The sequence below is a fragment of the Pelodiscus sinensis genome, chromosome 27, assembly GCF_052426305.1.
Source record: "Pelodiscus sinensis isolate ZL-2025 chromosome 27, ASM5242630v1, whole genome shotgun sequence".
Taxonomy (NCBI): Eukaryota; Metazoa; Chordata; order Testudines; family Trionychidae; genus Pelodiscus; species Pelodiscus sinensis.
Window position 1 is genome coordinate 2,639,866 of NC_143078.1, and position 27,222 is coordinate 2,667,087.

At 44.1% G+C, this 27,222-nt stretch overlaps 1 protein-coding gene across 6 annotated transcripts in view; it reads left to right on the forward strand.

Annotated features, from left to right (window-relative positions):
- The window catches only part of ST7L (suppression of tumorigenicity 7 like), a 47,110-nt gene extending 24,109 nt beyond the window's left edge, over positions 1-23,001 (forward strand). For 3 of the 6 annotated variants that reach the window (XM_075909953.2, XM_075909958.2, XM_075909956.2), the window contains 5 exons: positions 825-927; positions 8,545-8,695; positions 9,998-10,090; positions 14,962-15,101; positions 22,595-23,001. In XM_075909953.2, coding sequence (XP_075766068.2) covers positions 825-927; positions 8,545-8,695; positions 9,998-10,090; positions 14,962-15,101; positions 22,595-22,690 — 583 coding nt within the window. In that variant the 3' untranslated portion in view covers positions 22,691-23,001. The other 3 variants (XM_075909954.2, XM_075909957.2, XM_075909955.2) reach the window with 3 other exon arrangements.
- Positions 23,002-27,222: the final 4,221 nt, after the last annotated feature.

Consider the following 27,222-nt stretch of genomic DNA (forward strand, 5'->3'; position numbering starts at 1 on the left):
ATCCAGTTGCGTTCAGGGTAATTTTCTTTATTTTGTGGTTTGGTTTGAACTGTTCTGTGTTAATCTATGCCTCCCCTCACTATTACTACCTTGCATTGTGCCCAGAAAATTTTCTGTTTTAAAATTTATTTTCCTTAGTGCTCTGTAACATCTAGCAACCAAGTATGCTTTATCAAGTTTATCTTTTATTTTGTAATTAAAATCACTGGTTTTAAGGTGATGATTTGATTCTTGTGTCCTGGAAGGTCTGTCTGTGTGTCTCTGCAGGCCTCTGACTGAAGGGTCAGCTACCAGAGACTGCAGCTTGTTTTTCTCTCTTCTTTTTTCAAGCTCTTTTGGGGGCAAAAGAGCTTGGGGTGCCCCTGGGGGTGATTTCAAGTGTTCACCCCGGTTTTTAGGGATAAAAAGCACTTGATGGTGGCAGTGATTCCTCAAAATCTGTGGATTATTATTCTTTTTGTAACCAGAGCCTATAGAGGCACGGTTTTGAAGCTCTCTTACGGCCCCTCACCTTCTGCACTTGGAGTGCCAGAGTGGAGAACAGCCCTGATAATATTCCAGAGAAAAACCTTAAGTAGTGCCACTTTGTTTCCAAAAGCTTCAGATGCCTGTGGCACATGAATACGGATGGTAATCAAGCTATCTGAGTTAGTTATCTTTTGGTGGTTAGCTGCATAAAGAGCAAAGCAGGGCTAAGACAAAAGGCAATTTTCTCATTCTCAGCAATCAGTCTTTCCCACAGTTTATGATGAGCTTCAATCTTAAAGTATCATTCTTGTTTGTATTTTCTTTAGTAAATTGTTCGGTTTGGGTTTTCCATGCAGGTTCTCTCCAGAAACAGCCTCCAGAAGAGGGCTCAGCACAGCAGAAATTAATGCTGTGGAAGCAATTCACAGAGCAGTGGAATTTAACCCTCATGTCCCAAAGGTAAGAACTGACTTTTTTTTTTTTCTCCTTATGGGGGTCAGTTTACCTTTCTATCTGAAATACAGCTGCCATTTGCAGTTGTCCTGGAGCCTCATTGCCCTTGTGGAACATGTGACTGTTTCTCTGTGTTTGAAGTAGGCTGAGGATAACTCATGTAAAGCTACTTGGAAATCCTGGGTGAATTGTAGCATGGATAGAAATGAAAGCATCTACTGCTGATGATTGTTACAGTTAAGGTTGCAAATCTGCTTCTCCCTGCTCACGCGTATTTGTAACTGTTTCAGCCTTTAAACTCAGTCTTGTACATAGTTCATAATAGGAAGGTTGTGCTTTGGGCGGAGCATAAAATGGTTGCAAAATAAAGGTAAAGAACATTACAGCACATGCTCTGTGGAAAACTTCAAGTGGCATATTTAAGCATGGGTTTTGTACTCATGTGGCAGCAGCTATTTGACTGCATGGTGATGTGCCCCTACAATGGAAAGTCTGTTTAAAAGTAATTGTCGCTCTCCTGCTGATATCATCCTGAGAACATATGACCTAAAGGAATTAGCACAGGGCTGGAATGCTAGTTTTCCTGATTTCTAATCCAACCTCTGCCACCAATCATTTAATTGTCTCAAATACAATTGCTCCCACTTCACAGATGGAGGAACAGGCACAAAGTGTAGAAATGACTTTCCCAAAGTTTTGTGTTAGAGCTAGGATTAGAAACCACATGTCCTGATAACTGTGGCCATGTATAATCCATCTCACAACACTTTTCAAACAAGACACTTAATTTCTATTCATTTCCCCACCTATAAAAAGGGCACAATACTGGTACTTGTCTAATGGGTTTGATCTTTGCCAATATTCAACTTCTTGGGGAAAATTGCAACCACGGGGTTAAGGGTGTTCAGAAGCAGATATAGATGAAAGCTGTTCAGTTTGGCAGCAAAATTATAACTGCATCTTTGATGGAACACTCTATTTAACCCAAGTTGAATTGGAAGTATAATTATTGTATGTTGCAAACTGTTCTTGAATTAGAAATTTCTTTGGGCATAAGTCACAAAATTGCATAGATTGAACCCTTCTGGTTCGGCACCCTCAGGGTCAGACTGGTGCTGAATCAGAGAATTTGCTGGACCACAGGAGGTCAATATTTTCTAGTAGCATTATCTACACTTCCACTGCTTACAGAGCTCTTAGAAGACATTTAGGGGTAACTTAGAGCTAAATAACAGCACAGAACACTGAGAGCCAGGACTGGTGGCTATCAACAAACTTTATGAGACCGCTGGGAACTTGAACACCTATGATAAGTGGACATCTGGCTAACTAAAATCCTGCACAGATGTTGCTGGACCAGAGAGTGTCGAACTAGAGAGGTTCAACCTGTAGTTGCTTCTCTGGAATTTCAGATGATAAATGTATTAGATCAAATTCCTGTGTTTTAACTATAGGTAAAGCTTTTTCTAAACATCGGAAATTCTGGAGTTTGCAAGTGCAGAAAAAGACTGGGCATGTAAAAGATGAAATAATCAACAGGAGGGAACAGATGATTCTCAAAAGGTTGGCTGACTCATTATTTTAGCCACTAGTTAATTTCTGTACCACTCTCAAAAATGTTTCCCTCTTGTAAACAAATAAGTATATGGAACAATATTATCATATTTCCCTCCACGACAAACTGCACAATATGTCTAGTTTAGCTCAGAGTGCATACTTCTGCTGCAGCAGTAATTACATAAGAGAAGAAACCTTTCTGCTGCCACAAAGCTGATAGTATGTGTAAGGGCCCTGAAGCCATGACACAAATTCCGAGAGAAAAGAGTAAATTGACTGCATTTCATGCTGTTCTGGCTAGTAATGGCTCTGTGAACTATTGATTACACAGGATAATAGAATCATAGAAAATTAGGGTTGGAAGAAACCTCAGGAGGTCATCTAGTCTAACCCCAACTTCAACATTCCAGCATGGCCTTAAACCTCTAAGGGTGGAGATTCCACCACTTCACCACTCTCCTAGTGAAATAGTTTTCCCTAATAGCCAACCTAGACTTCCCCCACTGCAACTTGAGACCATTGCTCCTTGTGCTGTCATCTGCCACGACTGTGAATAGCCACGAGCTTTCAAAGGTATGGACGTTTTGAGGTTTTGTGATCTAAGATAGTGACTTGCTGGGATATCTTGAGCAAGCTACTTCACCACCTGACACACCACTCTTTCTACCTGCAAACTTGGGGCAAAGGCAGAAGATTCTACTCTTCTGAACCTTTCGGCAACTATCAGCTTATCTGAGGGCTTTCTAGGCTTATTTTCCTAAACACCCTCTGAATCTAGCATCTTATCTGTGTAGTTAAACTGTTTTTTAAACACTGTGCTTGATAGTATTGTCAAGAGTTGCATTATCTTTAAAGAAAATAGCAGCAAGTGGCTATGGATAGAATTGTTTAATAAGGATTCTTTGCCATTTCCTCTTCTGGTTTTAGAGGGCCTGGCTATCATGTACTTGGTTAAAGAAGGAAAGGTAGTGTGGTGGATTTGCAAATTTCAGATATTGATTGCTTACACAGGGCTTTGTTTCATCTGAATAAATAATAGGTTGAACAATTCTAATCGTAACCATTATTCATAGACACGTGTAAGCTGCTACATCCTTGTGGTTACATGCAAAGATCTTAAAATCAGCAGGATATTTAAAGTATTTGTGCCTAGATGAGACATAGCTTATTTGTTTATCACTTGCAGACTGCAACGGCAGAAGCTTCATTACTATGAGAATGTCTGTGAAGCTGAAAAACAAAGGTCAGCACACACTTTTCATTCAGCTTCAGTCTATAGTAGAACTGAATGAAATATAAAACTGAACAAATGAGCTAACTGCAGCCATACTTGCAGCAGATGTCCTCACTGTTTCACCAGGATTGGCACAATATGCTCTGATAACTGCATCCCCATGAATGGTTGAAACTGACTTACAGAACCAGGACCATTTCCTGCCTGTCTAAGCCTTACTGTGTAGTCTTTCCTGCTAAGACCAGGCCTATGTTTGCACCCTCCCCTTATCAGGAAAATTTTCTTGAGAATTGTGGTAATTCCAACCCATTATTGGTATGAGCCTATTTAATATTTATATTACAGTGGTATTGGGAGACTAGGACCAGGTGTCTGTGTGAGGTACTATAAAAATCACAGTTATGGTTCCTGCCCCAAAAAGCTTATGATCCATGCTAAAATTTCCTGTGTCTCTCAGAACAGTCTGCTTGTGTGCTACTGAAGACACTCTCGGGCAAGAGTAAGGGCTAATTAAAATGTGTGGTCTCCAAAGTCCCGAAAGCTGGACAGTCCTCTCCAAGGACTTGTTTTGTTTTTCTAGATTATTGGCAGAAGAGCCTCTGAAACTTTGATAATTGTACGAGATCTGAGATATCTAATTAAAAAACAGTATGTGTTCATTTTTTTCCCCTGTGGTCTGTATATGAACAAAAATAAAACCGGTCCACTCTTGTGCTCTGGTTCGTATTTGGTAATACCTGGAGTGGTCAAGATATTAGACTCTCCAAGTAAGACATACTTAAAATACAAATAGTCTTGTGGCACCTTAGAGACTAAGAAAACATGCCGATGGTATCATGAGCTTTCATGTGCACAATCCACTTCTTCAGATGAAACAGTAGGACATGAAAAAATAGGACATGTAACTGAACTCTAGATAGGGTTACCAGGTAGGTTTAGAGAAAATACCAGACACATTTGATGAGGGGGATGGGGAGGAGTGGGAGCAGCACGGCTGGCTGTGGGAGATGGGAGGGAGGGCCAGGGGATGGGGCGGCTGACTGGAAGAGATGGGGGGGTCAGGGCAGTGCGGCTGGCTGGGGGAAAACCAGACTGTCTGGTAGAATACTGGACACCTGACAACCCTAACTCTAGAGCAGGGCAGGAATTTTTTGGTTAGGGAAAATGTCAGTTTGTTGAAAAGGAAACTTTGTAAGAGACATACCATCTCTCTCATACCCCTGGTGGTTGGGGCATTCACCTGGGATAAGGGAGACCTAGGTTCAAGCCCTTGCTCCAAATCAGGCAGAATAGGGGCGTGGATCTATCTCCCCCATATAGCAGGCATGTGCCCTCCCCACTGGGGTAGTGGCTATTCTGGGGTGGGTCTCTCTCTCATAGACATATGTTGCATGAAACATTCCAAAAGGTCTACATTATGTTCCAATGCTCAATGAAAAGAATTGAAAGCTCAGAATTTTTTGGAAAATGGAATTCTTGTTTTCTGGATAACCTTACTGAACTCTCAGCCACCCCTTTACCAGCACTGCTGATATATGTAAGTTGTAGTCTTGAAAGTGGAAAGGTGGCTTAGCCCTAAATCTCTTCAAATAGTCACGGAGTCCAAATGGATCTAGCCATAAAAGTCTGAATTTTTCAATCCACTGTGTTCTGTCTGCCTGTCCAGTTTAATAGAATGTGCATGGAGAAAGCTAATTGCTGAGAGAAATTGCTGCTTGTTCGCATGATTGATCAAGAGTGTAGCAAGTTCATTTCAGGCAGACGCAGACAGATTTTTTTCTTCAGACTGTGCCTTAGGGGAAGAAGATTAAAACACATTATCATTATCTAAGTTATTTTATTTTGTGTATCTTTCAGTTCCTTCAGAACCCTTATGTTCTTAGAAAGAGTTTTATGAAACTAAATCATCCTTTATGTGAGTTTAATTCACTAGTTTTGTAGACAAAGAAATTAGTATCACCTTTCAATAACCATACCTTCTCCTTTGATCATATGCTCATTCAGACTTTTATTGTTTATATTACAGTAGTACCTAAGGGCCCCAGTTGAGGATGGGAGTCCATTGTTTGGGCCCTGATAAGTTTACAGTCTAAATAGAGAAAGCAGGCACACACGCATGCAAGTACACACACACACTGGGTACAAAGGGGTGAAATGAGTTGCCCAAGGCCACACAGAAGGTCAGTGCCAGAGCTGGGGAGAGAACCCATGTCTTTTGTCTCTCAGGCCATTTGGTTCTATCCACTGATTAAAAATGTACATATGTAAGGTAGAAAGCCATCTTTTTTTGCATGTAACGCAAGTGGTTGGTTTTGGGGAATAATTTTGTGCTGTATTACACAGCATACAAGATTAAACTTCAAGAAAGGAGCTGGAAAGTGAACAAGCGCTTCCTTTTCCTTTTGTTGCAATGATGCTTCTTTGAGATGGATCTTATTTTGAAAGGGTGGGAGAGGTCTTAGTGTATTATGTTGCTTTCCCTTTTAGAGGCGAGGCACTGAGTCAGTTCTAAATCTAGATCCCTCTAGTATAACAGGAATGAAATGCAGGCACTGGCATGTAACCAGGTAACAGGAAAGGGTGTCTCAATATTGCAAACCTAAGTTTGCTGTGAATTGGGTAAACTAGTATCTTTGAATAGCTTTTGGAAATAGACAATTTCAGCATTAGTACCTGGCTTTTTATTACCAAAAAGTAAATGGTTAAACAGTGACTAGAAGAAGTTAAATTCGAAAATTTGCAACTGCGTCTTTTATTTGTCCTGCACCCATAAAGGTGCATGGCATAACACATACAAGCCAAAAGACCTGATCCCTGTCCTGTGGAGATGGCAGACATATTGAGACACTAATAATTACATTGAGGCTTCGTCATTGCGGCTACATTTTCCTTTCCTTACTGTTTAAGCACTTAATTCAACTGCCAACTAGTCACTGCAGAGAGCATGCCGAGTCATGTCAAAGGTCAGATATTTGAGACCATTTTCCCACAGCAGCCCTGTGTGAGTGATCCTTTACCGTGTTAAAAAAAATAGAAGGGATTAAAAAGGATTAGCAAGAATATTACCCTCCAAAGTGCAAGCCCAAGGCACTAAGAGAAGAACCTAGCCAGGCAGTAAATGTGCTTTATTTGGCCAAAGCACAACCTCTGTTACATTCCTTGAAGAATCTGAATGGGAAAAGTTAAGTCCCCAAACTGGATTAGTAAATAATCTCATAGTTTGTGGCATCTGCTGAAATAAATCGGTGAGTTGGCTGCATTCTAATACTTTGGGAGAGAGTGAAAGGAATTGCCAGTTACACTGATCAAAGATGAGGATTAACTTTGCCCATTACTAAGTGGGACACTCTAAACTATGAAAGGACAACTAATAAGCATATACTAGAAAATCAGAACATTAATTTTAAAGTTGTAAAATTATTTAACATTTCTTAAAAACAAAGTTGAGGAATAAAACAAACTGGCTTATTTTTCTTTGTTGCTTAAAAAAAAGGGAAATGAACACCCTGAAAGGTTTTAGAAAAATGTAAAATATTTGTTTAGAAATTCTGCAGTTTTCATAGTGCACATGCTCAGTTTCATGGGCGTTTTACTGCCTGGAAAGATATCAGTGTGTTCTTCCCATGTATCCGAGCACTATCATTTCTGCTTTCTCCCATCAGATTGTAACAGCAGTTATCATTTGTGCCAGCAAAACACAGCTGTGGATTAAGGATCACATTGTCAAAAAGTGCTCAGCTTTAGTTTAACTCCATTCCCTTTGAAGTCAGTGGAATAGAAATTAGATCCAGGCGTGGTATTTCTGAAAATCCTGCTCTGAACTTTGCAGTCAAGGGTATACCTGGTAGCCTGTCCGCATCGGTTTCTTCTTTGCACCCAACACTTGGGAACTAACAGATATTAAAGTTTTCAGAAGGCAAAGGTATTGAGGTGCAAATCAAGCTAGAATTACAGTAAGCGCTTTATTGCCAGATCCTGAGCATTGGATGACTTCTAGTCTACCTGTGTATGAAACACTTCCGCTAAATCAGTCCACTTTCCTTTGGCATTCACGGAGTATGAATTGATGGAGCGTAAAACATGTGTATATGTGTGTGCATTTCCCCAGATAACTTACCTTATGTGTTACGATCCAGGAACTAAACTCCAGCCACAGAAGTGTTTTGTGGCTCCTCAGTGAAGTAAAATGCAAATCCATTTGATAGTATAAGTACTTTTTAACATTTGAAGTGTGAACGACCCAGTTTAGCAGCCCAACTTGTCTGTGTAAATAAAATCTGGCAAGAATTTATCAGAACTGGGCCCTAAATTGCAATATCTCCCTAATTAGGATGGCAAAATCCCGTTTAATCAGTTACCCAGTGAAATGTTATGTTTAACTGGTTAATCGCTTAAACGGGGGATGAAGGACTGATGTTCCCTCACCTGTGGCATGCTGCTCTGGCCAGGTCAGTCCTGCTGCAGACAGAGGCTGCTCTGGCCTGGCTGGAGCACCCCGCCCATAGTATGCCGGGCCAGGCGTGCTGCAGGCAGGGGCTGCTCCGGCGTGGCTGGAGCACCTGTACAACGGTGCTCCAGCCAGGCCAGGCCCAGGCTGGACGGGAGGCTGCTGCAGCCCCTGCTTGTTAACCGTAACTGGTAAGCCTCACCCAGTGAGAGTGATGCTTATCCATTAACCGGTTAGCCATTCACATCCCCATCCCTAATGCATGAAGCCCTCCATGTGCTAAGCTCTGATTATTTTGAAAAATTGGGGGAAATCCTTCGGTATAACAGGTTTGGGCATGGCCCTGTCACTAAGTATGCTGTCTCTTTCCATTTTCTGCTCCTAGTACTTACTAGAAATGAAAAGCTTAATTCTGCCTCCAGAGCACATTCTGAAGAGAGGCGACAGTGAGGCAGTAGCATATGCTTTCTTCCATCTTCAGCACTGGAAACGGATAGAAGGAGCCCTTAACCTGTTGCACTGTACATGGGAAGGCAGTAAGTATCTTTTTTTCCAGTGTGGGCTAGCTAATCTCTGGGCCTTTTATTCCAATCATTGGTAACTGGCCTACCTTAACCAGTGTCTCAGCTTCCTTAAAACAGCCTTCTTCAGCTCACTTCGAAAGGGAACTCAGAGCTGTTTGGCTTTTGACTGGAAATGCTTAATTGATGCCACATTATGAGAAAGCAAAGGGGTTTACCCTGGGGAATGTAGTCAGCTACAATCAATAGACAAAGCTATTTGTATTCATCAGCAGGGCACGAAATGATAGCTGATCACAGCTATATACTGTACTCCCAGTTTTTATGGCCTCTGCCAACTTGTTTTCTCCTCCCTTAAAAGCTCCCCCATCATTGGACAGCTGGAACCAGGGCTACCAAGCAGCTAGGATATTAAAAGCCCCACTGAGGCTGCAGACCTCCTTACCTAGAGTGCAACCATGGGTGAAAACAGCCAGCCACTGACCTGGGGTAGGGAGAGGGCCTGAACTGCCACCTAGGAAGAGGTCTGTGATTGCTTCTTAATAGCTTGCTGGTAACAGTTCCTGTGCTGCTGCGGGCTGAATCATGAAGCCAGGAGTGGCTTTTGCAGTAGGGATGTGAGAGGTTAACCAGTAAGCAATGGGTACTGCTTATTGATACCAATTAACCAGTAGCCCATGGGGGCTGGAACAGCTGCCCGCCTGCCACAGGCAGGGGGTATTCCAGCCCCACAGGGGGCCTGCTGCAGACAGGGGCTACTTTCATCTGGGGTTGGTGCTCCAGTCCTAGATCCAGGCCCACTGTAGTCAGGGGCTGAGAGCTGTCAGCGTGCAGCTATTTCCAGTCTTGCTAAATGTGCTGTCTTTGGGTACGTCTAGACTGCAGGTTTTTGTCGACAGAAGTTTTGTCGACAGATACTGTCGACAAAACTTCTGTCGACAAAGAGCGTCTACACTCCATTCAGTTCTGTCGACAAAGCAAGCTGCTTTGTCGACATGGTAGTGTAGACGCAAAGGACAGTTTACATGCAATAACACCTTCTGTCGACAGAAACTCTGTCGAGAGAAGGCGTTATGTCTCGTAAAATGAGGTTTACCAGCGTCGACAAAACTTCTGAGTTCTGTTGACGTTATGTCGACAGAACTCAGCAGTAGTGTAAACGCAGGTATAGTTTTGTCGACAAAAGTCCACTTTTGTCGACAAAACTCTGTAGTCTAGACACACCCTTTGTGACTGAGATGTTCTTTGTGGTGGAAGACTGGGGGGTTGATTTGTGCACAGGACTAGTGTAAGTCTGACTGACTGTCTTCTCTTCAGCATTTAGAATGATCCCATATCCATTAGAGAAAGGCCATCTTTTCTATCCCTATCCCAGCTGCACAGAGACAGCAGACAGAGAACTTCTGCCAAGTAAGTGGCTATTTTCTTTGTCAGTAATAAGTAGAATAAAATATATGTAATAGAATTCCAGTCTGTACTGCACTATGCAAATGCAGCAGCAGTATAAGTTGTAACCTTGCATCCCAAAGGATCCCAAGGCATGTCATAAATGAGTGTGGGGAGTGCAGGGGCATATATAAATATCTAATATTACATACTTTCCCTCTGAAATGCAGCCATCTCTGGGATGAAATATCCCATGTAACTCAGGGATGGGGAACCTTTTTCCTGTCAAGGGCCACTGACCCCCAGAAAAAAATCAGGTGTGAGCCACACAGTCCTTCCCCCAGGCTCTGGTGTGGGGCCAAAAATGAAGGGTTTGGGTTGCAGAGAGGGCTTCAGACTGGGGCAGATGCTTGGGGTGTGGAAGAGGGTGAAGGCTCTGACTGGGGATGCAGGCTCTGGGATGGGATTGAGGATATGGGGGGGGCTCTGGGCTGGGGCCAAGGTGTTTGAAGGGCAGGAGGCAGCTCAGAGCAGAGGGCTAGGTTGTGAATGGAGGTGCAGGGCGTGGGAAGCAGTTAGGGTTCAGGAGGGGCCTCAGAGCCCGGGCAGGGTGTTGGGGTGTTCGGACTCTGGCGTGGGTTGAGGGACGAGGAGGTTGGGGTGTGGGAGGGAGCTCAGGGCTGGGGCAGGAGTTTGAGGTGTAAGAGGGTATGTGGGGTGCTTACCTCAGGAGCTCCCAGTCGGTGGCACAATAAGCCCAAGGCAGGATCCCTGCCTACCCTGGAAATAGACAGTCCCAGGGGGAGGAGAAGAAGGGGCAGGTGGCCTGCAGTTGCTGCCTTGGTATGTGGAGCTTACCTGATCACCACGCGCCAGCGCTTGAAGCTCCAGCCTAGAAGGTGAAGGGGCTTCTGACCGAGGGTGCAGAGACTTGCCCGAGGGCCTGATGAAATTAAGCACGGGACAGGTTCCCCATCCTGGTGTAACTGAATAGTGGCACTGTCCAACAGTTTGGTACGGCATTTCTCTCTCCCCACTAATTTCAACAGCCAGGGGAATTTAAGCAGATGGACTATAATGGTTCTTGGCATCCTTACCAAATTCCAGTTTATAGCATGCACCTAGACCCAGTGTCATGGGACCTTTAAAGACCACTGGTTATAAAGTTCAGTTTTCAGTCTCATTGGATGGGGTCCCTGCCAGTGGCAAAGCGCACATCTGCTGTATCGTAAAACCAGGACCAAACCCTAGCAGAGGGTGCCACCAAGAGGTACTGAGTTGCCAGTGAATGCTACTTTGTGTCATGAGGATTTTGTAACCATATGTGGAGGAAAGAGGCTTCCATACCTGATGTTTCCAAATCCAATCCCCCAAATTGGCGGAAAAGAAAATTGGACTAGTCCTCGGTGATCACTTTTTATTTAAAAAGAAAATAGAATGGATTCCCTGACCATTGTAGGGATGTAATGGTATAGTCGATGAACCAATAAACAAAAGCTTATAGGTTAATGCTATAGACTACACGCATTCCCCCTCCCCCAGCCCTGCGCCAGTACATTTTTTAGCAGCCTTGCCAGCAGCCTAGCTGAGTCCCAGCCTGCGCCATGTCTGGGACCTAACCCTGCTGTGGCTCTGCATTTAAAGTGTATTAGGAACCAGGTGGGCAGGCAGCCCGGCTGAGTTCTGGCTCACACCAGGTCTAAGAGCTCAGACTCCCTCCTCACCCCCAAGGCAGGGCCTGCTGCCACCCCATGCTGCTGCCTGTGATACAGAGGCAGCAGCATGGGGCAGTAGCAGCTGGTCTGCGAGAGGAGCTGGTTTTTAAACGGGCTCCCCTCGCGGACCAGCTCCCGCCTGGCACCCTGCACTGCTACCTCTGAGAGAGGTATCAGGGGGCTCCCCCGGGAGTGGGGCTGGAGCGCTCTGGCTTCCAGGCCACCCCTGGGGACTATAGAATAGTCGAGTAACCAATAAGAATATAAAATTAACCGATATTTAACATCCCTGCTTCTGTTATCATCTGCAAATAGCTGGTAGGTTGATAACCATTTCTGGCTCTTGTATTAGCGTGACCAGCTGAACCTTTATCATCCTTGGGTAGCCTGTGGCTTGAGAGAACACTTTACTGATCCTTAATTTGATTTGATTGTACATTTCATGGCATCTTGATTATCAAACATTGCTATACATCAGCAATGAACCCTAAGATTTGACACTAAAGAATGAGGCTTCTCCGTTACTTCATGATCCAGGTATTAACCCATGCATATTCTGTCTGTAAAGTAACTTGAAAATAAACCACTAGGACCCTTCCTCCCTCCGCCTGTCACATTTCAGCATTCACTTCATGATAATGGGGCTAGTCACCTGCTGGTGGGACTCTATATGTGGCCTTCTGCATCTCTTGAAATCTCAGCATTTTCATGGAATAACGGGCTGCTGCTGAAGTGTCTGAGGGATACAGCTGCAGAAGAGCAAACTTACACCTATGTGTTTCTGTTACAAAAGTGAAAAGTTGTATTTAAAAAGTGTAATTGAAAGCTGCCCCCAGACTATTTTAAATTATTCATTTCTCACTTATGCAGGATATTGCACAAGGAATTCCTTGGTTAGTAACTAACTCTAAGCTGTAGGCTTTCCAGCATAATTAAACAAACCAGCACATGCATGTATTTCAACACAATCATTCACGCATTCCTGCTATGTTTTAAATATGACTATTCCTAAATAAAACCATCTTAACATTTTTATTGCTTTCTCAGCTTTCTCAAGAAGCCTTGAAATGTAAAAAAAAAAAAAAAAAAATCATCAATTATTTTAATATATTTAAAATAGAAATTAAACCAAATTGAAGCTTAAATTGATAAACTTCAAATAGAAAGCTAATTGCTCTACTTGGTAATGATGCACAGTAAGAAAGCTCTGACCATGCAGAAATCTGTTTAACTCTCTTTACATACCTTGAGCCTGACCCTGCATTCCTTGTCTAGTGGCAGTTCTGGGAGCATAAGGAATTATTGTCAATTTTTGTTGTTGTTGCTCTGCCAGCTTTTTCCTGCCTTCCCAACCCTTATGTTTAGTTTGCTTGTTTTCTACTGTTGGCTCCTCTTTCTAGTTCATCCTCCCCCCAGTCATATATGTCTTTACTATACAGTTACATACTGTTCTATGAATTGATCATTAGAGCCCTGCAAATCCACGGATATCCGCTTTATATCCATCGTTATCCACAACCATCTCCATGGGTGTGGATGCAGATATCTGCGGCTCATTTTTGTGGATACCGAAGTGGATGCGGATACAAATTTTGTATCTGCACATGGCTCTTCTGAGCATGTCCCAGTTAGGGTTTTATGGGATGGCTGATAGAAGAGTGTACTGTATGCCATGCCTCCTCATGGGCCAGTCGCTGCTTTTTTTGTCCATTAGACAAACAGTATGAGTATTCCACTAGTCTGCTGAGTAGCAGAGTGGACTAGATGCCAAGGAGAAAAAATGCAAGAGAATCTTGATGGTGGCAGCATTACGCATATTTGATTAGGGCTTATTTTCTTTTCTTTTGGTGTGTGGCCTTACAGAAAGCCTTATGCATTTCTCAACTGTACTTCGGAATCTCAGCTTTCACTCAGAACGTTTTCCCGACCTTTCATGGTTTACAAAGAAGAGGCGGCACTGCAGATCAGGTCATGCTTGCACTGATCACTTCCTGAATTTGCAGGCAACCAGTTGCTTGGTGACGTTCAATCATCTTGATTTAACTCTGTCCTCTTTCTATTTCCCTCTGCAGCCCACTGACAGCTAAACTTGGGCACAACACAAAAGTGAATCGCATACAAACAAATAACACAGGCTATTGCACTGACTATATATATTTTCCATAGTTAAGTAAATCAAAATATAATTTTGGTTGGGTCTGCTCCAGAATTAAGTGTGGCTTACTGAAGAATACACAGGACCTTTCTATACTCCGTTGCATGTACTGACCCTGCCTGTTCTCTTCATTGTAAAACATTGCAAAATTGTTGGGCAAAAAAAGCTAGAACTGCAGCAGTCTCTAGATGACAACTATTTTCAGGGTCTTGAGCTGTGAAAGCTCCATCCATATTCTGCTCCTAAGAGCTGTCTAGTGAAATTATTTTGATTGCTTTGCCCTAAAGTGTGACTAATGGCCGTGTACAAAATTTGTAACCCAGTCTCAATGCTGCTTTTTTTGAGATCTGCTTTGTCAATAACTCTGAAATTTATTGTAGTCTGCCAACTTGCAGTCTTTGGGAAGTTTTAACAGAGTCTGCCCATGTATATTATCTGTTTGCTTTCTGAATTGTTTTGCTTTTTAGACATGGGAATTCTTAAGATAGAAAAACATTACATAAAAAGTAGGAAAAATAGGATGCTTGCTTTTTAAAACATTGGCATACAATAAAATAACACCATTTAGCATGTGTAACTGTTAACAATTCCTTGATTATTTAAATTGGGCCAAGTGTTTTCATTGGAACCTTTGTCTTGATGACATCTTGTGAATTTTCTGTTGCAACAGTTGATTTAAAAAATTAACCCTGCAATGGTCTTAAAATAAAGGAGGGAAAAAAGTGGTGGGGGAAGTATAGCTTTAGTGACACCAATACATAACTGAAGAGCAAAACCATGTAGCATTTGTGGAAATAGCATATCAGAGCTAAGCCACTTAAATCAGCTTTGAGCAAATGTCAAGAGTTTAGTCTTGTGCTGCACAGAGACTTGCTGTCCTTGGGCACTAAATCTGAATGTAAAGCCCTGGCTACTCTGTAAGAACAGTGCTTCTCTTTGACACCCTTGTCTACTGTAAGCAATGTCATTATGCCCTTTTGTCAAACAAGCTCCAAATGTCTAACCTTCCTACGTTTCCCTTTCAGCGTTTCACGATGTCTCCGTTTACCCACAGAAGGAGCTTCCCTTTTTCATCCATTTCACCGCAGGGCTGTGTTCCTTTTCGGCAATGCTTGCTGTTCTCACGCACCAATTCCCTGAACTCATGGTCATTTTTGCTAAAGCAGTAAGTATTGTCTCCGGTCCTGGACTTGCATAGAGTGTTTGTGAGAGATTCAGAAACCGAGCATCCTGCCTGGGATGCTGTTTTGAGATGCAGTAAATATGCGTTCAGTCATGTGCTTCTGAAGTGACATGTCATGCAACTATTAAACGTGATTCTTAGTTCACTTGGTCTCAGAGTTCCTCCTTTTTTAAAGAGTAATATTTTTATTTTAAGCTGGTTTCTGCGTATCAGTTTTGATAGATCATCAGTCCTGACTACTAACTTAGGAGCAGCTCAGCCCTCTCTCTCTCTCCTTTGACAGGAAGGACTGTGGAGAAGAGTTTAGTGTAGAGTCATCCTGTTTGTCAGACACAACTTCTGGTTTTTAGTGTAAACTGAATTATTAGATGCAAAAGCTGCTGCATTTTGAGTTAAGGTCTCTGCAGTAATTAATGGGTGAGACCATAAAGCCATGGGAACTTTTACATTGTAAGCTCTCTGAGGCAAGGACTCTGCTTATAGCTGCATTTTGTACCCTGCTGAAGGCATTGTCTAAGCTTAAATAACATTTTGCACATTCCCTCTCAAGCTGTTTACCTCCTCCTGCTGTCCCATTGCTGCTGCTGTTTTTCATTCTCCAACATATTGGATAGCGACCAGCCATAGATGATGCTCCAGTAGTAACAGTAAGGGCTGAAAAATATTTTCAAAACACTTTGATTGCATCAGATAACGTTGGAAACCAAATAAGTGAACCCCTCAGAAAACCTGCTAATAAAATAGCTCTTTTTTCACACGCATCTCACTTCACTCTCGTGCCTCTTCCACCTCCTTTGCCTTCAAAGATCTTAGAGGCAAAACTGCACATGAAAAGTGTTAATTATGTTACTTAGACCAAATCTACATTGGCACTATAATGCACAAGGTTGTGAAAAAACACACACACCCTCCCTAGCACAGCAAGTTACAGTGCTGTAAAGCGCCAGCGTTAACCAGGCTACGGCGCTGGGAGCCACTCCCTTCATGGAGGCAATGCCGTGGCCAAACTTCTGTTTAAAGTGCTGTTGTGGCTGCGTTTTAAATTTCTTAGTGTAGACGAAGCTTTAGTGTGCTTCTGGAAAGTGTTCAGATATCATGGTGAGCATGATCTGAAACCAATATAGAATAGAGGGAAAGGGGTCTAGTGGACAGGACACTGGCCAGGACTCAGGATGCTTCTATTCCAGCTCTGCTGCTGATCTTTTGGGTGACTGCAAGCAAATCCATTCTCTCTTAAGGAAGCCCCACGCTCTGCTAGTATCAGCCTCAGGATGGAAACTGGACGTGGCCTTTGATCCTAATTCACTATGCTCAGTTCCCCTTACTTGTGAAATGCGGATTTTTGCCTCTCTTCTGTAGCACACTCTGAGGCACTTAGACATGTGCTATGTGGAGTATCTCGCATGTTCCCAGAGAACAGATTATTCCCACCTGCATCTTTTGTTTCTCTTCATTGTTCCTGTTCCCTGGCAGGCCCATATAAGGTTACACATCGTGGTAACCTTCCTTCCTGCTCTCAAAAATTGGATGTGCTGCTCTAGAAAAGAGGGAAAGCTACGGAGTCCTACAAATTGCTTGCCACCCTGCTTATCCGTCACACAGAAATAATAAGAAAACCAAAAACATGCTGCAGTGTGCTTGGCATCCTCTGGAGCATGCCTCTCCTATGGTAGCATGGAGCACTAACCACAGAGCCACTGAACACATATTAAATCATTGTTTCATAACTAGAAAAGCCTCAAATAACTTACGAATGAGAGAGTCAGGCTTCCTGCTGTATAGCACTTCAGGTAATGAGACAAATGGAACAAAAAAGTTCATAACTAAGTTCTCATGAAACCCATGTTTTGCTGACATTTCTGCTCTGTGGTGTCCAAGCTATGCCGGCCTGAGAGTGGGGCCCCATTTTCATCCTGTTCTGTTAATCTTTATGTGGGAAAATGTAGTTGGACATGCCAGTGACAAATTTCTGTGCTGCTTATAATTGGCTGGCTTCATGGCAACCAGGGTCTTAACTATCTGCTTGATTAATTCTTTGAGGACTGCATTAGCAAAGTTGTCTGATTTCCAAAGAGATACAAGGTCAAATGTTATACTAACAGAGAATCGCTTGGGGAAGTTCTCTCTGCTGAGTTTCTTCAACCAAAATATATAATGTGTGTGCACTACATTTGCTCTGCAATTTGAAACAGGCAATTTGAACATCAAGAGGAAAGTTGGTGACTATGGGCAATTGCTCTAGCCTGGCTTTCTCATTTGGCAGTGCTTCACATTGTGTTTATTTTCTGTGGGAAGGGATGGCCTTATCACTGTTCCGCTGAAAAGACGAATGTGAGCCATGCTTCCGTGTCTCTACTGGCAGCGGACAACAGATCACCCCCATGGAAAGCACAGAAATTGTATTGGCTTTCCTTATCTTTGGATGTGTTCTTTTCCTTGCCTGGGTGCAATAATAATTTTTCAAAATGCTGTTCAGAACATATTGATTCTTTTAAAAAAATGAATCCAACGAGTTATCCATATCCAATGGAAAGGGTTCCTTTGGAGGAAGAATGCCTACTAGTTAAAGCATTACCTGGGAGTTGAAAACCTGATTCTGCCCTACCTTTACTATTTGACCCTAAGTAAATCCTTTCGCCAGTCTCTCATTTTTCCCCATTCGTAAAGGGGGACTGTGAGACTTAATAAGAATGTATGTCATTTATTATAAACTCTAAGCGGCCTGTGTAATTTTTCTTGCATTTCCACCCAACTTTGCTTTATTCACAGTTTCAACAAAATAGTTGCTTTTTTCATTGAAATGTAAAGAAAATGCTAATTTTGATGCATTCCAGTGTTCTAACTAATGATGAGCCAAACAGTAGAATGTCTGCCCATCTAGACACAATTTGGTCTCTTCAGGTACCAGATGAATCCGAAATGTGGTCAGATTTCCTTAAATTTCAGCAAGGAGACAGTGCCTCACATAGGAAGGTCTGTTATATTCTAGCAGAATGCCATATATTTGTATGTAACTGGAACTCAGCTAGAAAACTGGCACACAGTTTCATCAGAATAAAAAGGGATGTTGAGGTCTGCTCGAATTTTTAAATTTTCACACACTTTTAATCTAACGTCACTTGTTTCAAACTTTGTGAATTTGGAAAGGTCCCTTTTGAAAAATGTAGGTTGTGAAGTGGCAGATTGCTGCTGAAAGGGGAAAAATAAACGTGATCTTGCCACACAGTGATATTTTAGTTTTAATAACAGTAAGGTAGAAATGTAGTGTTTTTTAGGGGTGTGTTCTTTGCAGTGAGCAAAGTAAAACTTGTCAGCTGTACAACAACCCACTAACGTTAATATCAGGAATACAAAGATACAGCTATTGATTTTCTGCTATTTAGAAAAGTCCAGGATTATCTCTTTATTCATACTCGAGTGTTTAAAATGTCTTTATTCCTAAACATAAATGTGCCACAATACTGTGAATATTACATATCTTATTTTTATACCTTCATAAAGGTCTAACTGCCTTGAATTTATTCCTTTGAATGGAAAAATCCAAATTCAAGGTAAATCATAATACAGCTGTGCATTTGTTTTTATGACATTGCTCAAACTTTTTTTTCTGTAACAGACATTTTGAATGGTTTAATCATAGTGAAGTGTGATGCCAAGGATGGGGTTTTAAGAAATTCAAGACACACAAGTACGCACGTGGTAGGTGGGGTAGAATGGTGTATGTAATACCTGGACTTTTTACTATTAAGCTGTAGGTGAATGTAAACCCTAATCTCTTTTCTTATATCGTAATTCATTGAGTAAATTATTTTAATAAAACCATTGTTTTCAGCTGGTTGATTCTGTATAACTAATTATATGCTTCATAAAAGCCCAAATGTTAATGCAGGCCATCCTCACTATAAGTCCAAGATACGTGCAAAAAACTCGGACTTATAGCGAAACAACTTACAGCAGGGAATTTTTTTCTGCGGCTGACTTCCATTTGCGCAAATTGTTTTTTGTTGTTGTGTGATTTAAGGGCGAGGAATTAGAGGACTTATAACACATCCATTCCTACAAGCATCAGTGCCCGGGGGACACATATAGCGGGGATGCCCTATACTACTTTTATTGAATTTAATAGTCCTGGTTTACATATTTTCACAGTTTAGTGCTTGAATTTAGTATCTGGCTGGTGGGTCTATTTAACATGCACAGAATCTAACCGATTGCCAGTTTGGGGCTGGGGAGGAAATTTTGCCCCAAGTCAGATTGGCAGAGACTCGGAGTGTTTTCACCTTCCTCTGCACTATGAGGCCTGGGTAACTTTCTGGTATGAACTGCAGGAAAACGGTAGATTCTCTGTAACATGAAGCCTTTAAATCACAGTTGAGGACATCAGCAAGTCAGCCAGAGGCTATGGGCCAATTTCAGAAGCGAGTGGGTGGGGTTCTGTGGCCCGCACTGTGCAGGAGGTCAGACTAAATGATCATGATGATCCCCTTCTGGCGTTACAGTCTGCGTCTGTGATGAGTGGGGCCTTCAAAAGTGTGAATGCACTTGTAGAAGCAAGTTCCTGACTCGTTAATGTGTGCAGTCTTAAATACACTCAGGCAATGGGACTTGATTTTTATCAGTAAGTGTCACGACACATCAATTTCACAGTATATACACCAACCAACGAAAAATATTTGTCGATAAGAATCAAAACGTACAGAGAGGCAATATAAGACAATAGCTGCTTGAAAACTTATTAGTTTGATTTAAGGGTATTTACTTGGTATATTTTGATGTGATTTTGATCATTTGTGTTTTAATGATTGTAAATCTTCAGTTATTTGAATCTCAGTGTCTGCTGTCATTAAATAATTTCCTGCAACTGTGAAAATGTAAATACTGTAGATAAAATCCAGAAAGTGTTTAAAAATAATCATCGATAGTCTCCATAGAAATTATATTACAAAAAATGAAATCAAATCCTGCCAAATGGAGGGATACTCCAGAGTGCTACAATAGCTGCCATCAATTTGCATCAGATTTATTCCAGCTAAATTATTTTATGTTTGAGGTAAAGCAGGTTGTCTGTCATTTTAGTGAGTCTCACTTTGTAAATCAGATTACCTGTACTCCAGGACATCTTGCTGAGATTATTAGTTTCTTATGCATGGGTAGCAATACAGTGGTCACGTCCAGAATCTCCAGACAGAACGCAGCCCCACTGTACTGAGTACATCACAAACCCATGGTAAAGCAGCCCCTGCCTTGTGGAGCTTTTAGTAACACAGTCACTCAATAATGTAAATATGAGTTCACAAAACCAAAGGAAGGGTTTGAGGAGATTTGTTTTAAATATGCCACCTAGCCAATTTCGGATGGGATTAGAAATAAACTTTCTCTGTGGCCAGGTTATTACATAGCTACCCACAGGAAGGTTAATTGCTGGGGGCTCTGAAGCAGCTGGTAAGTCCACTGTGGGGAACAGGACATTGGACCATTGCTCCGACCCAGTGTGGCAAACCCTATGTTTCTGAGACAATCTGCTTTACTCTCTGAACAAATCCCCTACCATTGTCTGAAGGCTCATTAAGTGAAATTGGAGAATTAACTTTTTACTCAGCTGTTGAACTTTTCATGTTTGTAAACACTTGAGGTTTTTGCTTATCTAAGAGAAAATGTACATTGTTTGTGCCAATGTGTAATGATCATAGTTCTTCACTTCATATAAAAAATTCTGACGTTTCCTGTCACAAGTTGTGTGTGTCAACGCCAAGAGCAAAGGTTTCTTGCCTTTTTAATCTACATCTTAATTCATGGGCTTAATATGAAGGTTCCACAAGCACCCAGGCGGCGTAGGAAGTAGTACAATGAAAAGTGCAGCTTGATGTAAATGTTCTGTTTTAAAAGCCTTTTTAAATGTAATACTAGGTTATGATACAAGTCCGGCTAGCCAAAGTGAAGCCTGGAGAACTCAGTCATTAACTCTGTCTCATGGAAAAACGTGGTTTGTGTGAGGATAAGGTATCCGTCCTAGCTCTGGGCTCTCTGACTTTTGAGAATAGCTCACATTTTATTTTAAACCAAACTTCATTTGGGGGAGAAGGGCAGGGTTAGAGGGGAAGAAAAGTCTTTGTGGTTTATAGAATATGAACTGCATCTCTGAGCACTGTCTATTTGTTAGATTGTATTTATACTATTGAATCAGTGGCTTAAGAGCTGCTTGCTGGCCACATTCCTCCCCCAGCCTTCCCGAGTCACATCAGAGGCAGAATGTAACAGAGCAGCAGGAAGATTCAAAACAAGGAGGGAACTCCATTGTAACTCATCCTGGTGTGCCTAGGTGTTGTGGCTCTTTTGGTGTACATATGCCCCCAGCATTCTGCCATCCAGCTGTTAGCAGACAGCACCATCTCTAAGCACAGTGGGGTGAGTTCAATTGAGTTTCAGCTTCTCCTCTGACTTCTCTTGATTTTAATAGGTTTGTCAGACTCTCCAGTGTAGGATAAGGTTTTTTTTTCCAAAGTTATAGGTTGTCTTTGGATGTCACCCCATTCCTTGTTGGGACTGTACTATAGCAATGAGCATCATCCAAGCAAATGTTGCAGTGGGATTGAAGCAAAGGATTGGAGGCCAGGATCTGTCATTGTCCCATCAACTTCTGACAAGCCACTTAACCTCTGTCCCAGTTTGCCCATCTCTAAAATGGGAATGAGACTTAGGTCACAGAAGTGTGGAGGTAGGGTTGTGAAGGACTAGTCGACTGTCTTGATTAGCAAATGCTTATTGGATAGTCGACAGGAGAGTCAACTAGTTGCTCCCCCTCCCTTGCTGCCTCTATCAGAAAGAGGCAGCCGCAGGGGGCAGGGAGGGATGTGGAGGGGGGATTTCAAAGTGGCAGCGCAGCTTGAAGCCTGGGGCCAGACCATGGGCTCCACGGGGTGCTGCCACTTTGAAAAGCCGCGTGCAGCCCGGGGCCAGCTGGGGTGTCCTCAGACTGTACGCAGTGTTTCAAAATGGCAGCACCGCGTGGAAACCAAGCTCCATGCAGTGCTGCTGCTTTGAAACACTGCAGGGAGGCTGGTGTCAGGCTCCTCACAGTATTTTAAAGCGGCAGTGCTGCGTGGAGCCCAGCATCCATCCCCAGCTGACCCTGGGCTCCATGTAGCGCTTTCACCTTCAAAGGCAGAGGCGCCCTATCATCTAATCAAATAGTGGATGCAAAATGCATTCATTATTCGATTAGTCAGTTACCCAATACTTAACATCCTTAGTTGAGGGTTCAATATTTTGTGACATGCACTGAGGTTCTGAGATAAGTGTAAACTGGTACGAGTATTAATTTCTGCTTCATAGTGGCAGCACGGCACGAAGAGTGACATAGCCTGGTTTTGATCAGAAGAAAAATTTGGGATTTCTGCCTTCGTGCTCCAATGATGCGAGATATCCCACTGCCTTTTTAACTCAGGCACAAACTTTTTCTGTTTTGTTTCTTCTAGTTCTTTGGGATGCTGCTTTCACCCTTCAGTTTCATTATGGAAAAGATTAAGCGCTTCATGCCATCCAGTCTCTGGCATCAGCTGACCCAAATTTGACAGGAATGTGTTTTGCACAATAATAAGTTCTCAGGAACATTACCACCAGCTCCTGTTGGGCCATGGAGCACTGATCTGGCAGCTAGAGGAACAAAAGGAAGAGCAGCTGCCTTACTTAAACTTGTCTTCCATCTTGTTAATGGTGCTTAAAGTAACCAAATCCCTTGTTTGGCCTTCGGATCTGTAATTATTTAAGAAAATGTTTTTGTTGAACGATAACTTGTTTGCTTCCTGAACCAGTTGTACATGTTGAAGCTACTACGTTCTCTGTGTTAAACTACAGAATACAATAAATCAGGCAGATATTTTCAGTGTTGGCATTTCCTTCTGGTCTCCAAACAGTGATACCTTCGTTGGCCAGCCTCTGGGTTTAAGCATTGCTAAAGGGCTGAGTACGGTTCTGCACCTCTATCAGGAGGCCACTTTTGTGAGGCAGCTGAATTTGTCCCTTTAAGTGGCAGTTTGACAGGTTACACTGTACATAAGAACAACCAGACTGGATCAGACTAAAGTCCATCTAGCTCAGTGTCCTGTCTTCCAACAGTGGCCAATGCCAGGTGTCCCAGAGGGGGGGAACACAACAGGTACAGTAAGCAGCATGAGTAGCCTGCTATGTCATATGGCATAGGCTTGTGTTACACCTTAGTTTCCTTGTGCAAACTTGGAAAAAGCGTCTGGGTTCAGTATTCATCTTGTTCTTGGTTAAACTGCTAACTGCTCTGCCTTTGTTTTCAAAATGAACTGGTTTTAAAATGGCCTTTTAAAGTGCCATCAAAATGCGTGAGGTACATGCGTGGAAGTCATTTTGTGAGGCAGGAACTCCTGAAGGCAGCTCCAAGACACGGCCTAGCAAAGCATCCACTGGTTGCGAGGTGTGAAAACTTGGAGCACTCCTGAGAGGGATCGCACACGTACGTGGCTTGCCACTGTTCAGTAGTGAAAAGAACCTGCCAAAGTAGGTCCCTGGCAGCAGCATGGCTTGGGACGATTAAAAGGACACATCCTAGGGGGAAATTGCCTTTTTTTTTTTTCTTACAGGGCTTGTGTCTCTGTCACTCCTTGTTTCCTTGTTGGGAAACAAAATCGCATGAACTGTTGCCCGTGGATGTATGAAAGTAATGGAAATGTAACAAGTAAATGTGAAGGTCTCTTCTTTTGGCTGGGGGAAGTGTCTATTCATGACATCTCATGTACCCTTCTGGGGTCCCAGGAAGGCTGTACAAGGCTGCTGTCCTCACAGTTCAGCCACTACACAGAGGTCTCAGGAATGCGGCGACTCACGATACTTGTTGCTGATCCCTGAGTACAGGCCTCAGACTGTGGGGACCCAGTGGACTCCTCTCTCTCACTGCTTCTTATTACTGCCACCCAAGTGCAGCGTGGCTAATGGCAGAAGAAGCTGCCGCCTGCTGCATAGCCTGATGTTGCCATTTGCCAACACACAAACCCAGATCAGTAAAGGAGAGTGGTGCTCGCGGGTCGTTTGACTATTTCTTGGTGCGTGGTGCTTATTGGGGCATGTGAGGAGAATGGGATGCTCTAAATGGTGCAGATGATTAGCCAAACCTTTGACCGTGTGGAAGCATCCCTTCCCACTAGCCCCTCAATCCAGCCTCAAGTCTCAGCCAAGCAACAGATGAGCAAATTCAGGGTCTGAAGTTGATCCGATGCAGTGGCAGTGCAGTTTGCTAAGGGATGTTTTCCCCTACTGTTCAAATTTGCCCCATCATTCCCTCCTGATACAGGAGAATGAGCATGGATTAGCCAGCTCCTTCCTTAATTTGCTACTGAAGAACTCTGAACCACTCCCATCCGTAAGTACCTCTTATGCCACTGTTATAGCTGAGACACCCTTCCCTCCCCTTAGGCAGAAGCCACGACGCAGCATTTTTATTTCCTACTGTCCATTTGCACTAATGGGGCCTTTGCTGAGATTTCACTCAGGAGGAGTCAAGAGGGGAGATCTAGAGCAAGATACTGACAAAATTTTGGAGTTATCCAGCTACTGGTAGGTAATTGGCTCAACTTTTCCTTCCAGCTAATAGAAGCCACTGGGGCCTTTTCTCACTGTGGAATCATTGCAGTGATTAATAGGCATGTTGTGCTCATGCAATTTCACTTGGCAGTCCACGGGGGCCCATACACTAACCAACCTAATGCTTTTTAAAGCTGAACATTCTCCAGCATTTGTGTGGGGTAATAAATGAAGCACGGCCTCCCATGTATCATCCCAAGAGCTGCTTTCTCTCACTGTCCTCCCCTTGACATAACACTGACAGCAAGGGGGTGGGCTTGTACCGAAAGCCATACTAGCAACTCGCTGGGCCGTGAAAATCAGCCTGCCTTTCCAAGGCACTCGGAGATTTCTCAATGAGGGAGCAGCTCTGCGGTAGCCTTCCATGGCCCTTTGCGAGCAGCGTCCCAGCACCTGAGCCGTGCCATCCAAGTCCCTGCACATACGCACAGGCACATCTCTGGGGGTGGGTCATGCTGGCTATCCAGGGGAAACAAACATCTCCTCGCCATGTGCGCCATGGAAGAGTATTTCAGGAAAGAGCAACACAACCTCCAAAACCCCCAGCTCCTCAGGGCTACCCCCCCCCCCATCATTTGCCACCTGTACACTTAGTAGCCCCAGACAAGCTCAAGCCTAGAAGTCAGGGTCAGTGAGCGATGAGGGAAATGGCTGAAAGGAGGCCGAGAGCTGCCTTTGTTCCCAGTAGTGCCAGGTTGGTTGTTCACTAGGCTTTGTGGGCTCTTGCCTTCCAGTTCTTAAGTTCTCTGCCAGTTTGGGCCTTTTACACACGACGATGAGTCACACCTGTCTGACAACAGACTTTCAGCTGCTGGCGTCTCTAGAACGTAGATTCCCAAGGAACCTGTAGGAGGTGAGTGCCCACAATCCATTGAAAGCCAGCGAGCTCAGGTACCAATTCCCTTAGGCCCATTTCACACACAGCTGGGGAGCACAGTATCCCTGTGGGGGTTACCCCTTTTTAAATGGAGGCCTGGCTCAGTGAGCGATTCAGAGAAAGAAACCAGTTTCTGCTAGAAGTTCGGTCCCTTGGGCCCCTTTGCACAGACCTGAGCACTTCCTGCTCCTGCCACCTCGGTCACAGAAAGCCTGTGATGAAAACAATTTCCACTGGCCGCAAGCAGCTACTGATGTGGCAGTCTGAGGGTAGCAATATGTTTCTGGGTAGCGGGGTCTGGATGAGACGACCTCACGTCCCTGGGGTCTGTGCTCCAAAGAGGGAAGGCCCTTGATGAGCTAGGGCTCCTGGTTATTTCTTTACAGCATCGCAGCCCTGTAGAATAAGGGGGAGGGGGCCGGTGCTGGAATGCACGGCTAACCGAGGCAAGGGGGAGCACAGTGCAAAGGCAATGCGGGTGCGGGGGAAGCCCTGTCCTGGCCCTGACTGTTGAGTGCAAGATGTCCCAGGGGCCGCTGGGCCGCAGCCTCGTTCCCTCTCACTTCGTTACTCCCCACCCCCTCCTGTTGGAATGGCTGCGAAGGTGCCAAGACGCGGAGCGAGGCCGGGGTCGAAGGGCGCAGGCAAGCCCATTAATAACAAGGTGCAAACGGCTGGTTTCTATGGAACGCGAAGCTTTTCACTTATTTCATTTCTGCACTTCGGGGGCTCTGTGTGGTTGCTTACGGAGCTCTTGGTGTCTGGTACCTCTTTTGGCTGAGAGCAGGCCACTGGGTTCCTACAGGGCTTCGGAGGAATGCAGCACATTGTTCGCTGGTGCTGTAATTCTGCAGCGGTAGCTGGGGCTTATTTGTCTTCCAGTTGTTAAATACACCCCCCTCCCAGAGGTCCTCTTTCTTCCTGGGCAGCAATGGGTAACACCTCCAGGAATAGACTGGAGAGGGGTCAGCGGGCGGGGGCCTGCCTCTCTCTGGCTCCCAGGTCTCTACCAGCGGGCTGAAGAGGTTAACAAGTGAGCTCGGTTCCCCAGATGGAGGGGGATGCTCTTATCAGATTCTCACCCTCGTAAATGAATCGAGCCTCTCGTTTCTGGGCTGGGGGCGGGCAGCAGCACTCCCCAGTTGGCTAGTTTCTGGCCCTGGGGTACGGCGCCAAGTTGGACATCTCCCAGGCTGCGGGGGTCCGGGGGAGCAGAGGGCAAGGCACAGGGAGAAGCGGAGCCGAGGAGAGGTGCAGGGGGAAGTCCTGCCCCACAGCGGCTGAGCAGGTTCAGCTTTCCATGGAGGGGCACTTCAGAAGAACAGACTGGCATCTCCTTTGGGCCGCTGGCTTCCCCTGGGGTGCAGGGGAGAAACCCACTGCCTGTTCCCTCCACTCTGGGGTTGTACAGACAGCGGCAGCAGAGACCCACTCCCACCTTCAGTCCTCTGGCCCCACTCCGTCTGTCCTCCCGGCCCATCGCTCTGCTCCCTCGCCCCCGCTGGCTGCCCCACCAGGGCCTCAGGCTGCCTCCGGCTGTGTAGGTGGGGGGTTGCCTCTAGTGCTGCTTTGCCTCTCCCTCTGAGCCTCTTCCCCTCAGTCTGGCCTTGTAAAGCTCAG